General features: G+C 38.7%; 1 protein-coding gene across 1 annotated transcript; it reads left to right on the forward strand.

Moving 5' to 3' along the window:
• The first annotated feature begins 9,927 nt into the window (after nucleotides 1-9,927).
• On the forward strand, nucleotides 9,928-13,325 carry Pate3 (prostate and testis expressed 3). Its single transcript, XM_005330767.3, has 3 exons — nucleotides 9,928-9,976; nucleotides 12,597-12,719; nucleotides 13,201-13,325. Exons 1-3 carry the CDS (start codon nucleotides 9,928-9,930, stop codon nucleotides 13,323-13,325), a joined length of 297 nt encoding a protein of 98 aa, XP_005330824.1.
• Nucleotides 13,326-18,014: the final 4,689 nt, after the last annotated feature.

The raw sequence follows: 18,014 nt of genomic DNA on the forward strand, positions 1-18,014 counted from the left end.
AATAAAATTATGGCATTTGCTGGTAATGGATGGAATTGAAGACTATTATGCTAAGTGAAATAAGCCCATCCCAAAATCCAAAGACTGAATATTCTCTCTGATACACAGATGCTAACATACAGTAAGGGGTAGGATGAGAAGAATAGAAGTTCATTGGATTAGACAAAGGGGAATGAAAGGAAGGGAGGGGGATGGAAATAGGAAAGATAGTAGAATGAATTGGACTTTCTTATGTTCATATATGAATCCATGACCAGTGTAACTCTGCATTGTGTACAACCACAAGAATGGGATCCCAATTAGAATAAATTATATTTCATGTATGTATAATATGTCAAAATACACTCTACTGTGGTGTATATCTAAAAAGAACCAATTTTAAAAGTGAAAAGGAGCTGCTATGAGGATTTGCATATGTATCTTTGTATAAGTATAGTTTTTAATTATTCTTGTTTAATTAAATTCCTAAGAGTGGAATTTTGAAGTTATATGATGAATATATTTTAGATTTCATAAGAAACTGCCAAATGGTTTTTTAAATGCTTGTACCATTTAATATTCCTGCCAGCAATATCTGATTGTTTCTGTTGCTTCAGCTTCTTACCAACACTCAGTATTCTCATTTTAATTTTAGTTAGTCTAGTGGGTGTGAAGTGTTCTCTTGTGGTAAAGAGGAAAAATGTTTTCATGTTTCACATTGTCAGCCTTTAAATAAATGAGGTTCTCCTTATTACCTTCCAAAACTACAGTGACATTTCCAACCTAGTGTGAAGAATGACACAAAATGTTAAACATAACTTATTGGTGACAGCTTATTAATTATTATTAATTACTCTAGTAAATGAGCACTCAGAACATCTTTATCGGACCACAATGCACTTTTGGATCAAATTAGAATCAGACTAGATATTTAAAGAATGTAAAAGCCCTGAAATCCTCAGGTAAGTGTACTCAAGGTAAAGGAGACTTGTACATGTGAAATAATCCCATTTTCTCCCTGTGCTCAAGCACTTAGGGGGAACTTATTAAGAGAACAGAGTCACAGAGTACAAGAGCAGACAAGAAAGCCATTTAAGTCCTACAACAGCTTGAATTTAAAAGTGACACTTTTTTCCCCTCTAGACCCAAACTAATTTTGAAAAATTGCCTATGCAGTTTACATTCCATACAAGACTTGGATAGATACCTGGCAGAAAGTTTCTAAGAAGTAAGGAAAGCTACTTTTCCTTAGGTAAAATCTCATACATAGGGCACTTTTGATTATTTTTTTCTTCTACCTTTTGTAAAATCAGTCTCTTAAGTTGGAGTTCTATAGCCTCTGTTTGCCCCTGGAAACCATTTTTTAATTTTTACTTTCCCCAGCTGGTAATCAGGCCAAATTTGGATACAGAAAATTATAAGGCATCTCCTTTTTTTCAACTGTGATTATTATATCCCCTATTATTACTTTTGAGGATGAAACTCCCCTCTGAACAAAAAAAGTGAAATGAATGAAAGAGAACAGAACATGGATGCTTTCACCCAGGAAACTGTCTCTTTGGCAAGGGGACATTTTCCCAATCTTGGAGCCTCTAGTGGTCAGCAGTCCCTTCTCCTTCCATGACCTCTGTATTTAACTGCTCCCTTACCAGCATGGACATAACGTCTCTCCTCCTTTATGGGTAGGCATGAAAAAGATGCAAGTTTCCAGATTATCTGCCCTTAACATATGACTTATTACCCTGGGAGACCATGAGACCCTTAGATGCCTTTCTTGGAATAAATCCTGGTCTGTCTGTGTTAAGCCTACCATTAGTTAATAAGCACTTGTGGGAAAATTGGACCTCACTCAGAATGGAAGATATTAACTTCTTGATAACAATTTGATTGGGGGTGTGGGAGCATGTGGGCTGTTGACAAGTGATGAAAGGAAGCAGAGATTTGGGGGATTTTCTCCTTAGTATACCCCCTTTGATGGTCATGACTCTCCATCAGAGTTTGTATTGAGGCCATGTTTGGTAGCAGAAGAAAAAGAGGTACTTTTTCTTGGGTATTTGTGCATCAACCTTGCCCAAATTTTCCAGTATTCAGGCTAGTGGTGACCCTGGAATAAGTATTGAGATTGAAGCTCCCATCTAATACAAGAAAACAGAATTCAGGCACCAGTGCCAGAGAAACTGTTCACTTTGCTAGGGACATCTCCCTTATGAATTTCTGATGGTCAGCAAAACCCATCTCTCACTCCCATGTCCCGTAAGATTTATTGCTGCCTCATCGGCAAGAATGCAACGGTCTTTGTTTGCCACATGCGAAAGACCTGGGGAACACAGACTTAGTGGCTTTCCCCGGTCACTATCAAATTTCCAAATGTGGTATCCAAGAACGGCAGCCTACAGTATTCCTCTGCTTTGTGTGCCTATGTATTTAGTGAGCCTAGCTAGTAAGAGTTATCCTTCTGTTAAGCAAGGTCCAAGAAGTCTATGCAAGGCCAGGGTCATTAGGGGTGAATGCTGGAATAAATAATTTATGCAATGGAATCTCCAGAGGACAAGGAGGACATCTAGTGGTTGTTGAATGCTTAATGTCCTTTTGTTGAAGAAATCTAAGGGGTGAATTGAAAGGGTATGGGCCCCATTATCTTGGAGATTTTGAAATGGAGGTTGTAATTGGGAGACCTTATCACCTTGAGGATGATGGGTTCAAATATGTTTCCCAAGATCTCTGAAAAATAGGAATGAATTGGTAAAAGTCTCCCTTCTGCAGCCAAGAAGCTAATAGGACACACAGGAGCATAGAAACAAGACCTATAGGCTTCTAAGGTTTCAATATGTGAACAAAAGGAATCCAGGCTTTTCCTTATTCCTGGTCAGAATCTCACAGTTGCTTCTTGCCTTTGCTCAACTCCCCTGCATCCAAAGAATGAACAGAATCAGGGGCCACTGTCTACTAGCACCAGACATGCTCTGAACCAAGATAGGAAAGTAGAAAATACCCTTTGCTGAGCCAAACATGCCTGACCACAGAGCAGGTGATTAGGAGTGACAACACATTATGAAGACTTTCATCCAAGATTTTAAGATTGGCAGCCAAACTGAAAACATTTAAATGGCTGACAGGAATCCTGAGATGTAAGGTGCAGAGGAGTTTACCTTGGTGACAATCCCTGGAGAGTCCCAGCTGATATCAGCCCTTTGAGAAAGGGTTATTATTCCCTGGTGTTAAAGATTAAACACCCAAGAGCCACTGAGGCAAGCCTAGAGAGCAAGTTTTATTTAAGAAACTAATAGAGGCAAACTTCTCCAAAGAAAATTGGAGCCTCAGAGGCAAGAGCCCATGGGGGTGGAGTGCACTTGCTTTTTTATAGGGCCCAGGACCCCCTTTTAATTATTGTCTTCTCTTTCTTCCCCCATGTAAGTGACCAAGGGCAAGGGCATGGAGGTTAATTATTAGCAATCCACTGTTTTTTGATAAACAGTCTTCATCCTCCTTTGACTCCCCCATCCTTCATTACCTACATTGCCTGCCTGACCTTTGCCCCTGCCTCAGTTTGCATATCCTGACTACTTAGGCCTGGCAGGGTTGCAGTCAAATTGCTTTTTAGCAAAGAAAGCATGTGGAGTCAGCAGGGTGAACGCCCATTTTACAGAATTATTCTCTTAATCTCATGTTCCCACCATCCTCATATGTCTTTCCCCTAACAATGGGAGCAGGGAGGGGAAAAGGGAAAATCATGAACTGAAATTCATTTCCATGAGATGAACGCAACTACTATGTGTAACCATAAAGCTCTAATAATAATAAAAAATTTAAAAGACAGCTGAAGTATTTCTAGTGATCCTAGATTTCTCCTTGCAAGTAAATTGGCAAAGACATTTTTTTTATTTCAATCCCATCCAGGAAGAATATTCCAAGGCACTTAAAAGTTTGCAAGGACATTGGATTTTGCCCCCTTTTTACACATCAGCAGGATAGCCAAGAATAATTTTTTTTTCAGCAGCACTTGTTTAAGATCTTGGAATTGAAGCCTTTATCCATTAAACATTGTTCATTATTTTAACCATTCAGATTAGAAAGTAGCTTTCAGGTAAACCCTATCATCAATGAAGTCCGCTCTTTCAAATTGTTTCAAGAGTAGACTCTTGAAAAAGAAAGAAAGAAAGAAAGAAAGAAAGAAAGAAAGAGAAAGAAAGAGAGAGAGGGAGGGAGGGGAAAGAAAAGAAAAGAAAAGGAAAGGAAAGGAAAGGAAAGGAAAGGAAAGGAAAAAAAGGTGTGTGGGGGGTTGACTTATTAAAATAGGTCCTTTCAGTGGTGGTTTCTGCCTATGGTATTGAAAATAATGCTGCTATGAATGGTATCCGCTTTCCTTACTTCCTAAAAGTTCTATCCACTTTTTCTATTTCTTCTGCAGTCAGTTTGGAGATTTGCATCTTCCTAGGAATGTGCACATTTCATCAAGGTTGTCTAAGTTGAGGGTATAATTGTTCATAACCTTCTCATAAATCCCTTTTTGTTTCTTTAGGGTTCGTAGTGATGCCATTCTTTCATTCCTGGGTTTTGATAGTTCATGTCTTCTCTTACTTTGTCAGATTTGCTAACTACCTGTCAGTTTTGTTGATATTTTCAAAGAAACAACTATTGGTTTCATTGATTGTTCTCTATGGGATAAGGAAGCTTGAGTCCATGGATTTCTGCTCTAAAATTGATTATTTCCCGCCTTCTTCCAGGTACAGTTTCTCTCCTCCCCCATGACTAGGGATTAAGCCCAGGGGCCCTCTACCACTGAGTTACACTTCCAGGAAGCACATTGCTTTTTTGTTGTTGGTTTGAGGCACCCTCCATTTCTCAGTCTGGCTTCAAACTTACAACCCTGCCTCAGCCTCCCAAATAGATGGGATTACAGGCATGTGCCACCAAGTCCAGCTTGTTTATAGTTTCTTAAGGAAAAAATTATTGATTGTAGACCTTTTTTCTTTTCTGATATAGCTTTTCAAAGCAGAAAATACATACTTTTGTATCCTTATTTAATGCAATCCTATGGATTTTGATATACTGTGTTTTCATTCCCATCCAGTTCCAAATATATTTTAATTCCCCTTGTGATTTCTTTTTTTGACTCATGGATTGTTTAGAAGTATGTTGTTTCATTTCCAAATGTTTGAGGTTTGTGCAAATTTTCTTGTGGATCCTTAATTTTGTTGTAGTGAGAAAACAAATGTTATCTGACTTCAGTCTTCTAAAATGTATTTGGATTTGTTTTTTAATTCACTCACTATGTGACCTCTCTTGGAGAATGTCCCACATGAACTTGAAAAGAATATGTATTCTTATTGTGTGCATGTATAAATACAAAACAACAAGTCCCCCATTATGTGCAACTATAATGCACCAATAAAAATGTGGGGAAAAAATAAAATAGGATCATTCAGGCTCCTGAAAGCCAGGAAACTTTCTATGTGATAGACAAGACTTCTTGTTCTCCATTAAAATTTTTAAATGTAATGATTTAGAAAACTACTTCTGATAGAACTGAGAGTTTTGTTTGTTTTTGGCCTGATGTCAAAATTTATTTTAGAGTTCTTTGAAGAGTCAATGTGTGCCTATCATCAAAGTAATGAATGGTCACAGTGTGAGGAGATTTCTTTTTATTACCAAAGTGCAAAACTAGCTGGCTACCCAGCATTGTAGAGGCTCCAGCTGTGAAAAGAAGAAAGAAAGAAGCTTTTGTTCCCAGCCAACATTGTATATGATAAAAATATGTCATGTATAACTAATTAAAACAAATTTTTAAAAACTAACACAAGAATTCTTTGATGTTTTCAGTATGCTTAAAACAAGCAAAATCAAAAGGATAAAGGCAAACTGGCTTTGTCTAAAAATACCTTCAGTTTTACCAAATTGTAAAACATAAAGGAGAATGGCAAAAGTGCCAGTTCCTTAATGACTGCTTCAAATTTTTAAAAGAATTATGAACTATGCCATTTGACAAGGAAACACATTATAGATTTCTTCTGTTTGCATCCTCAAACCAATTCTAACATGGCTTACTAAAGTTTGCCCAATAATATGGAGCTTCTTTTCATTTAGCCTGCTGGGAAGAGGTTTTATAAAAATAACCAAGCTACAGTTAGGAATGTGCCAACTTTCTGAAATTGAACATTCTTATCAGGAAAAAAAATCCACATCCTGAAATAAAGACACAGTGAGATGCTCTTTCATTTTGTCTATCTTTACACATTGGTTCATCAGAAAGTTTCCACACAAATAAAGCCAGAGTGGCCTTTGCATCCCTGCAAGTTCAAAAATAAAAATGAAACTATTTAATTCCTAATCTTTCACTCATTTCTATTGGTAACCAAGTCTCAGGGACTGCTAATATTCTTGTGGTTTGTTGCCAACATTTGATACTCTAAGGCATTGTTTTTATCAGTTAGAAATTAATAGAACATAGAAATGTTTTTGTTAAGATTTATGAACCTGTGTATTAGTTTATTTTCAGTTACTCTAATGAAATTTTTGAGGCTGAACACTTCAGAAACAGATTTCTTTAGTTCAGAGGTTTAGAGTTCAAACAGCATGGTGCTGGCTCTGGTGAGAACCTCTCTGACTACATCACATGGTGGCAAATGGTAGCATAGTAGAAAAGCATGTGAAAAACATCACATGGCAAGATAGGAAGCCAAAACAGGGAGAGGCCATTTTATAAAAACTTGTTCTCTGGAAAACTAACTAAGGATCTCTTGAGAAATACTTTAGTTTCTCCTGAGGACATGCCTCTAGTGATTTATGACCTCCCACTAAATCCCACATTTCAAAGGTCTCACCACCTCCAAACATTATCACATAGGAGACAAACCACATCTAAATCATAGCATCTCAAAACCAAGACACCAAATCCCTTATTAGTAAAACTTGCTCAAGAATGAAGGGAAGATACTAACAAATCAGCATGAAAAAAAAAAAGTTCCGAAAAGGGCTTTTTGCAGTTTTTGATTATCCATTGTAATTTTTCATTTGAAGTATCACATTGACAGCAATGTGGAGAAATCTGAATTTGAGTTACCCTAACCTAGGCTTGGATCCCATCTTTGCTCCTTCCCAGTTATTCCACCACCATGTTGTTGTGAGGGGTCCATGAGACAGTCTATGTGAAATCAGTTAGCTGCTTGTGTGGCACATAGTAAGCAGTCAACAAATGTTGGTGTCACTCTTTTTCCTTTACCTCTCTCCCCATAAGCAATTGGAGTTGGGAGGGAGTGCTGAGTATATACTCTACCAATTTTCCCTGGACCCTATAGCAGGCACCCACCCTCCAAGTGTCAGAGTGTTTTTAAAAGGCCATTGTCTCTCACTCTAGTCTCCATTTACACTCCATAAATCCAGTGATGCCCTCTGGGAACCCAGGAAGAAAACAGCCCCATCCCTGACTCTGTGCCATTCCTTCAAAACACAGGAGAGCATTTACATAGCAAAGTACCAACAAAGACTGCTCATCCATGATGTCACCAATATCTCAGTCACCCACCCCAGAGACAAGAAAGACCATGAGCACAAGGACACAGTGTTTCTTTTTATCTTCCTCAGAGCAGAGCAAACAGCTTCTATGTTGAAAGGAGGGCATTTGTGGCATGGGGATACATTAATTTGGATGTTGTGCCCCAGAACTCAGTGGCATCGTGGATAGTGGTACTCTGTCAATAAAGCACTTCAGAATAACAGAGCTTGGTATCCATTCTCATAACTGATGTCATGAACCATAGAATGATATAGTTGTGAAAATGGTCAAAATCTAACATCACAGATAAATGGCTTGCTAAAGACAATGATGAGTTATATAGTGACCAACCACAGGACTCCAGACCTCCCCGGCAAGGGGTAGGGGCCACCTTATTTTTCAAAAGAAAATTTGATCTAAGAAGGTATTATAGAAGAATGGCATTTACCTCACAGTATCTCGATATCTGGGTAGAGTGACAAAATTCCACAATTTTAACTGGAAATAGTCTTATATACTGGAGATTCAAAATTCAAGGGGCATCTACCAAGGACAACCAGGAAGGAAGAAGCGTAGACATTGTGTAAACCCACTGCATTTTGATTACCATGGCTGCTTCCCTTGTTCTGATTCTGGTGTCTGTATCTTTAAATGGAGGAAAAAGCAGAGAAATCAAGGGACAAAAAAATGGCTGAGGGAACTAAAGATCCAAAGGCTCAGGGGTTTGCCTTCTTGATAAAACCAGGAATGTGTGCTGGGATTGTGGCTCAGTGGTGGAGCACTTGCCTAGCATGTCTGAGGCACTAGGTTCAATTTTCAGTACCACATATAAATAAATGAATACAATAAAGGTCCATCAACAACTTGAAAATATATATGTATAAAACAAAAAACAGGAATGTTCTGAAAAATGCCATAGATTCTATTATCCTTTCCTAGAATCTGGAAGAATATGAAATGAGATTCAAAGATTTTACAACTTTACTCTCCATACAGAATCAATTGGAACTAATTCTTTCATGTCTAGGTCTTGAAGGCTCTGATTCTCTTCTTAAGCAAAGATGAGCTCCACACTGAGGAGTCACAGAAAGGAAACGTTGCAAACTTTATGACACATGCCACTCAAGTCCTTATTCTATCCAATCTTCATCTGCTGTGTCAAAACATCAGACTCACCATCTTTTAATGAATATGTTTTTCTTACACCTAAAGAATATGTCATTAAATCAGTTCAGTAAAAAAAAAAAAAAATGTTTCTGGTATTTCCAGCCAAGTTCCCATGAGCTGAGCAATAGGTTTAGGATACTTAGAATGCCAGTATTTTTCAGTTTCCAGTGCTTTACCCAGGGTGAACCTTAACTAAGTTAGCATTCATAGAGCTAGACACCTGAATCATGAACACAACTGGCCAGACTCAAAATATGAATATACTAAAGATAAAGTTGTGGGTAATTCTAGGGAGGATTTCACAACCCTACAAAACAAACATTCTCTGGCTTTGCAGGACAGATTTCTGATAGAGTGAATGAGTTCTGGGTTAAGAATCTCTAGATGGGAGGCTCAGCTTGTCACTGGCTCTGCATCTTTTTGTCTCTTTCATGTTCCTGTTTCTCCCTTATAAAGTGAGGTGTCTACAAGGTTGTCTACATATTCATTGCTCTTCCCTCAGCACATTGAACTGTGTCTATCATCTAAAAGTTCTCCACGAATATTTGTTGAATATAAATCTCAAAAAAGGCATTGAATCACAGTGGCAAAAAGTGTGGACTCCAGAATTAGAAAATCTTTCTGTGAGTACTCATACTCTCTGTCACTAGGTGTGTTGCCATGAGTAAAATTCTGTTTCACCAAGCCTCACCAAGTCTCAGTTTCTTCCTCTGTGAAATAAGGATAATAATAATTAATAACAACAACAGAGTGGCCCTCAAAGCCACAACTTCTGCATCAACCACAGATCAAAAATACTAGGAAAAAATTAGTCACGTCTGTACTGAACATGTACTGACATTTTCCTTGTCATTATTCTCTCATCAGTACAATATACCATTTAGTTATCATTTACATTATATTAGGAACTACAAATAATCTAGAGATGATTTAAAATTTACCAGAGTATACGCATAAGTCATATGTGAATACACCATTTTATATATTGAACACCCGTGGATTTTGGTATCCCCAGAGGTTCCTAGATCCATTTGCCTGTGGGAACTATGGTACAATTGTGATTACTACAATGAACCTTATTTTTTATTACTGTTATTTTCTGCTGTGGGGAGGCCAAGCAATGCACTTGAGCTCCAGGAAGAAACCTTGTGTTATTGGCTCCCATTAAGCATGAATAATCACTAGCCTATGATAAAGGAGAAAGTCTCCTCCCTAGAGCCTACAGATCTGTGCTTACAAGCCCCAGTTTCTTATTTCTTTTCCCCTGCACAAGAAACCTCTGGATCAGAATGAACAAACGCTTCTTGTCACTCTTCTGCCTCACCTGCCTCATTGTGGGTGAGTCCCAGATCTGAGGAGTGGGGATCCAGCGACAGGATCCAGGGAGCTCCAGGGAAATTCTACATGTGTAATTGTGTCCATGTGGGGATGAGCTTTGACCATATTCATGAAGTAGAAACCAGCCTTCCGAATGCCTCTCTGCTTTCCTTGCCAACTTTCTGTTCTTCTCAAAGTTCTACCACTCTCCTGCAGGTGCACAAGCCTCTACATCACTGCACCTCCATCCTACTTATTTCCTTTGACCCTACCAGTCCTCATGATTCAGAAAGATTTCCCTTAGGACATTCTTTCCACTCATAAATTTATGCCCATTTGCTGTGGTTGTACATGATATGGAGTTACACTGGTCGTGTATTCATATACGAGCATTGGAATGTTATGTCTGATTCATTCTACTGACTTTTCTATTCTCATTCCCCCTCTTTTCTCTTCATTCCCATTTCTCTAATTCAATGAACTTCTATTCTTCCCCTACCCACCCTCCCTTGTTATGGGTTAGCATCCACATATCAGAACATTTGATCTTTGGTTCTTTGGGATTGGCTTATTTCACTTAGCATGATTGTGACCAGTTCCATCCATTTACTGGTAAGTGCCATAATTTCATTCTTCTTTATGGCTGAATAGTATTCCATTGTGTATATAGACCACATTTTCTTTACCCATTCATCTATTGAAGGGCACACCCAGGTTGGTTTCATAGTTTAACTATTGTGACTTGAGCTGCTATACACATTGATATGACTGTATCACTGTAGTATGCTGATTTTAAGTCCTTTGGGTACACAAGGAGTGGGATAACTGGGTCAAATGGTGGTTCCATCCAAGTTTTCTAAGGAATCTCATTCTGCTTTCCTAGAGTGGTTACACAAATTTGCTGTCCCACTAGCAATGTATGAGTGAGCCTTTCCCCCCATATCCTCACCAATATTGTCACTTGTATTCTTGATAATTGCCATTCTGACGTGGAGTGAGATGGAATCTCAGTGTAGTTTTAATTTGCATTTCTCTAATTGCTAGAGATGTTGATTTTTTTCTTATATTTGTTGACCATTTATATTTCTTCTTCTGTGAAGTGTCTGTTCAGGTCTTTTGCCAATTCATTGATTGGGTTAAAGTTAAAGGATTGTTTCAGTTGGAGTTCAAAAATTCTCAGCTTCCCTTCTCAGATGTTTTAGGTGGGGAAGCTGAAGTGTGATGGGAGATCCCTAGGCAGGACTCCTGGGGACAGAGTTTAGGTTCATTTAGGCTACAGGTTCTTCCTTTAATGGTGGATTGATCTGAAGATTTTCAATCAGTGCACCTCCCAGCAGGGCAGTTGCAGGACCATGCTAGGAGACTCCTCCAAGAAAAAACCCTGAGTTTCACTGGTGTAATGGAGGGCCCAGTTTCTTCTTGTTCCCCTCAGATACTTGTGGACTTTTGGGTTTAGGCTCCCCTAGCCTTTTGAATTCTCACCAGGGTGCATCTCTCCCAGCCTGGCAGGACTCTCTAGCAACTCTCCTAGCTGAGCTATCAAACTGTTGTTCTGGAGGGGGTGGAGGAGGATGGTTCTGGTGTGTTTCCCCAACCAGTTCTCCCCTGTACAAACCCGTCTCCACATTTTATTTTCTTCTGGTCACTAGACACACATTATGCCATGTGGTGTGGGTTTGCCAAACCTGTTTTTCTGGTTAGGCACAGTTGTCAGGATTCAGATCCCATAGTGAACTGTAAAAATGCTTCCCTCCTCTGATTTCCCTGGTAGTCTGGAGCAGTTCAGCTTCTTTTCCCACACAAAGTTGTGCAGGACACCTTTCAGGTGAATAGGGCAGTGTGTTTGATCTCTGATTTCTCTATATTCAGACACACCAAAGACCTCCTAAAAATAGGGGTTCCTTTAATTGATGTATCCCTCCACTATTTTTAGTACAGAGAAGATAGCACCTGCAAGTGCCACTACCAGTAGCACTGGCCATTTTTTCTATAAGCTGACCATCTGAGTCCCTGATCTATTTTTGAATGTCTGGAGTTAATTCCCAGAAAAGTCCCCCTTTCTCATCTTGCTGAGAAGTTGTGTCTGAATTCTTGATTCAGCCACAGAGCAACCAGGAAAGTGAACTTCTCTAATCTGCCATTTTCATGAAGTTTGTTCTGACATAATCAAACATACATGGGATAATGCTCCAATTGAGTCCCTAGTGCCACCTCTTTCCCTCCCCTCCTTCCTCCTCCTGTTTCCCTTTCTCTACTCATCTTCCTTATATTTATTTTTATATAATTAGTGCATTATAGATATAAAAATGGAATTAACTGTGGTATATTTATACATGTACATTGCATACTTTTATCAAATTAATCTGGAGAAATCAATCATATGAAGGCTAACCTTTTGCTTAAAGTCACCCAGATTAAAAGAACTGAGTCCTTTTATTTGCATAATGGCATTTTATTTTTATTCCTATGGATTGAGGATTTGGTAAAAGGTCCAACGGTGTACTGCCTAAATACTCCACCACCGGCTCTTCATCCAACCACCCACCCCCTAACCACCCCACTCCCTGCAGTTGTAATATTTCCAGCTCCATGCAAATTCTCTTCTTCTGCCTGATCTCACAACAAGCTCTGTGCTCTCCAGAAGCAATATCTACAAGATGCATAATCTGCCATCTTCGCACACATTCAGATCGTTGTAGAAGAGGATTTGGTGTTTGTCATACTAAGAAAAATGAGTCATGCATGAGCCTAAAGATCTTCCAGGGTAAGTAAGTAAGAGGATCAGGGAAATGCTGGGAGAACCTTATAAGTAGTAGGAGAGTATCTCAGCAATTTTATATTTTAGACTTGTGGCAAACTCAGGGGAAGAACCAAATCACAGACTGCTCCTGAGCATGAGGAGCACAGGTCTATGTGTATGCAGTCAGAAGAGGACTTTGGGAAATGGGACAGAATAGGTGGAGATTTTATATTCCCAATAAAAATGGGTCACCAGATTTTTACACAAGAAGACACAAGAGCACTATTTGCAAAGCAAGAAAAGGAATCAAGCTGGTGTGCAGAGTTTCCAGGAACACTGGCAAACAACCCAACCACTACTGGCCAGCAATTTCTACTTGGTGTTCTTTGGAAATATAAGCTGGGAGACCATCCCTATGTATCCCCTGCTGCCTGAGTGGTGCCAAGTTTGACCAGCCTTTAGATCTTAGATCACTGACTTTTTCTATGACTCTTTCCTATTGCAGATAACACTCTCCAGGTGTTATATACAGTGTGTCAGAAGTTCTGCAAAAACTTGACATATGACTTCCACAATCGGACTTATGTTCATGAATGCTGCGACTACAATTCTTGTAACTATAGACTCTAGGATTTTGCTCCCCTGAGATCACATTTGAAATGTCACAGATGTACCTCACTCTTCACACTCTTGTCTTCCCTGGCTTTCCTGGCCTGTTTGTCCTGATGGTACCCATGCTCCCTCCTTAACCCCACATCATCCTTCGTGGTGCCTTCAGCGTGGCTCCCATGGTCAGTCAATGATGATTGTGAACAATGGATTCCCCCATGACAGAGAATGGCATTTCCTTTCTCCAAAAAGTCTGCCCTGTATAGTAAGATTTAAAACAGGACCATTCTAGAATCTCTTTGTTAGCTTAGATAGGTGAGATGGACCATAAAAGCTCCAATTAAAAATACACATGTATCTGTAATTAAATATCACATTTATCTTTACCATGATTAAGCAAACATAAGAACGAATAGTATGGTGGACACTGAAGGTTTTGCTCCATGGACACAAAGTTATTTCCACCAGTTCATGATGCCATCTTCAGAAAATAAGTCATCCTTATTTTCCTGACATTAACAGAGTAAACATTCTTACACATGTTAGCAGGAGATAGGAAACAATGGACTTCCCAGTGCTTTCCCAGCTCAAGCACAGTCATTTGGCATTCCAAGGATACCGGTTCATGGGCTAGAGAGGTGGCTCAGTGGTAAACTACTTGCCTATGAACAAGTGCAACCCTGAGTTCAATCCCCAGCACTGAAAAAAAAAAAAAGGTTATTTAGTCACCTTTCCCCATTGAGACCAAAAGAACTGAAAAGAACAATGTAAAGAAGTAAAAGTTTATTTTGGACTTTCAGAGGTCTCAGTCCATAGATGACCAACTCCATCTATAGACCCTTGGTCCCAAGGGTGAGACAGAACATCATCGTGGAAGAGTGTGGAGGAGGAAAGAAGCTCAGGACTTGATAACCCAGAAACGGGGTTAGGAGGAGTGCTCTCCTCCCAATGGACAAAATATATACTCCAAAGGCACACTGCCAGTGACCCCCATCCTCCAGCCATATCCTATCTACCTATGGTTACCATCTACTTAATCCATTCAATTCTGTTAATGCACTCATTAAGGTTCTCATAACCCAATAATATCACCTCTAAATTTTCTTGCTTCTGGGAGACTTAACAAGATGTATGTCCATGCCATATCTCAACTCTAATTTCTTTCCCTCTTTTTCTAAACTATTCTTTTCCTCCTTTGCTATCCACCTCCACTATCACCTTCCTACCTCCCACTGCTACACAAATGTTCCCTGTAAAAGCAGGATGTCCTTCAAAGTTTTTCCCAGTGTCCCATGATCCCTGTGTGCATAATCCAGGGTGAGCTGCCTTTTAGGGTCCCTCGGCTGTGGTGCCAAATGGGGCACACTTCAGTGAAGTCTGTCTCTCTAGGACAGATTTCTTGAGCCTTAGGGGATGAGCTCACAATGTATCTGAGAGGTCTTTCCCTTGTGGCCTATGTGGAAATAATAAACCCACTTCACATAACATGTTTGTGTGTGTGTATGTTCTATCTCATTGGACTCAAATGGGTAATCAGTGCATTGCTGAATCTAAACAGCAGCCCAAGATGCAGTGTGCAGAAGTTTATAGACTCCCCTTTCTTGTGGCTAGCATAGTGATGATCTTTACCATTCTTCCCAAAAGACTGTTTAAAAAATATGCTGGCAAAAAAAATAATAAAATCAAATTTTAAAATATGCTGGTGTCTCCTAGTGACCCAAATCTGTCTATGGCAAGCCTATTCTTTCATCAGCAGTGAAAAGGTTTCAGGTATCTTCAAGGAAGAAAGTTACTGTTTGTCTCTGTCCTACTTTAATAAGTGCTTGTTCTTTTCTGGCTTCGAGTTTCTTTTTGCTTTGAATTTACGTATTATTTTAAATATGTTATTTAAAATGTTTTTTTAAAATATTTGACTTTTTATTACTTTACACATTTTTATAGTTATTGCAGTAGGATACATACTTTCCTAACATCTTTTCACATTGAAAGCAGAGGCTAAAAGTACAGTGTTCATGTCTGAAATGATTTATACAAGTCTTTATTGAACATTTCTTGTCATTTTTTCTAGCTATGTAAATTCTAAGTTTTGATGCATACTTACTTTCTAATGCAACCAAACTCTAGACTAAGTCATATAATTTAACCTGATCTTAATTTGATCAAACAGAATTTATTTTTTTCTGGACCATTTGGGAATAAGTCAATGCCACTATGCCTCATAAGCCCCAGATTCTTCAGTGTGTTTCCTAAAATCAGTGACATTTTCCCAAATAACCACAATGCAGTAATCTTCATTACAAAATGAACACTGATACACTGCTATCATGTAAACCACAGACACTAAATTCATCAATCTCTCAGTCATATTTTCATAGCAAAATACCTCAACCCAGTATTCACAATATTGCTGATAGTTGCCATGTCCTTTTAGCTCCCCCACCCCCAACTTGGAATAGTTTCATAATCTTTTATTGAGTTTCAAAAATGATCTCAATAATTTAAATAACTTATGCTAGTATTTTGTGAATGTCCCTCAGATTCAGCCTGCCTGATATTTCTGCTTGATTTGGGATATACATCTTTGGCAGGAAGGTCATAATATTCCTATCAAGGGGCATATGATTTTGTTTCATCACTAGTGATGTTAATTGGCAACAAAATTATTCCTCTTCTATAAAATTACTCATTTTTTCTTTGTAATTAACAACTATTTTGAAGGGAGATTATTTGAGACCACAAAACAATTTTTCAATGCTGTGACAAAATACCAAAAATAATCAAATTAAAAGGAGGAAAGGTTTATTTCAACTCATGGTTTTAGAGGTTTCAGTTCAAGATCACTTGGCCCTATTGCTTTGTATATTTGGTAGTATAGTACATCATGACCGAAATACATAGCAGAGGAGGCCTATGCACCTCATGTGGCCAGGAAGCAAAGACAGAAGAAGGAGTGCAGATCCCAATGTTCCCATTAAGGTTGTGCCTTTCTTCCACTAGACCCCACCTCTTAAAAGTTCCCCCACCTTGCAATAGCACCACAAGCTAGCTACCAGGTCTTTGACATATGGACCTGTAGGGACATTTAAGACACAAACATTTCATTATCTTTCAACTTTCATCAACTAGTTTTAATATGCATTAGTGATTTTCAACTGAATTAATTACTATCATGATTATTAATAGATAGTAATTTTTTCAATTCCAATATTTCTTTTGTACTTATTAGTTGGCATTCTTCTATAAGAAAAAGGCTCAGGCTGGGTTTGTGGCTCAGCGGTAGAGTGCTCACCTAGCATGCCTGAGGCACTGGGGTTCAATCCTCAGCACCACATAAAATTTAAAGATATTGTGTCAACCTAAAGCTAAAAAATAAATTTTTTAAAGAGAATTTTCTTATTTTTTGATTATACACATTAATTCATAATTACTGTTTTGTTCAAATAATTATTTTTTTACTACTTTTGTTTGTTGTGCACCGGGGCTTGAACCCAAAGTGTTCTACCACTGAGCTACATTCTTTTTTCTTTTGTTTGATACACAGTCTCACTCAAAAAGATGCCCAGGCTGGCCTCAAACTTGTGATCCTCCTGCCTCAGCCACCTGAGTAGCTGGCATTACAGGCATACACCACCAGGCCTTGGCTATTTTGATGTTCAAATTTGGCCTGTGAGAGTCATTTCAAATTTAATTTTGTGTCCTTCCAGCATTCCCCAACATTCTTTGAACACATTCTTATTTTTCCCAAGGCAAATATTCCAGTCTCATTTTATACTTTCCCTATGAAGGTCTCTAGTTCTGTTTAGTGGGAAAGGACATCCAGAAAGCAAAATATGAGTGATAGGCAAGATTATTGTTATTGAAGTGTCTCTGTACTTGGTCTATCCACAGTCACCTCTAGAGAACATACAAATGTGTACATAAACACACACATTTACATCTAGGATTCGTTCTGGTTTTATTTCCCCCTCAATCCATATTTATAATTTATATTCTAGTGAGTAATTGAATTTCTATCATTCTCTATACATTGCTTATTTGATCAACCCCCTTTGTATATAATCAAATTTCCACTGTCACTATCCTACCCTTTTGGGGCTTCATAGCCCTACTCCAGGCCACTGTTACTGTCCCCTTATACAGATACCTTTCTCAACTCAGTTTCCACATCCTTTTCTGAGTCACCACTCATGTCACTTGAGTTACAATATTCCTCACCAAGCCACTGCTACTATCTTCCATATTAGTGGTCCTCTTCACACTGCTTGAATTCTATCAAGATTCATGTGATACCCTTTTCAGTATACTCAGACTCCAGCAACATTTTGAGGTTGATCCGTTTCCACTACTCTCTCACTCTGCATAAAGCCCTGTTCAGAATAATCATGTTCTGGCAATCTAATCCAAAGTGAATGGATGCTGTCTATACTTACTCAGATGTTGCCATATAATGCCATATAATCAATGCTGCCAACACCCTATGCTGGGCCTCTATCCACGTGTCTCCTTCACTGGAGCCTACCTTGCTCAGCCCAAATGGTTTTAGACTGAAGCCTTAAGGAAGCAAGGAGAAAGTTGAGCACTTATTCTGATTGATGTTGATTTGTCATAGTTTCTAACCTTCCACCTAGTTGTTTTCAATTTTGAAAAGTCACATTGAGTTTTTGTCTTTCAGAAATATGTTTTTCTGATGTTTTTAAAAATTTTTTCTAT

The sequence above is a fragment of the Ictidomys tridecemlineatus genome, chromosome 4 (assembly GCF_052094955.1).
Source record: "Ictidomys tridecemlineatus isolate mIctTri1 chromosome 4, mIctTri1.hap1, whole genome shotgun sequence".
NCBI lineage: Eukaryota > Metazoa > Chordata > Mammalia > Rodentia > Sciuridae > Ictidomys > Ictidomys tridecemlineatus.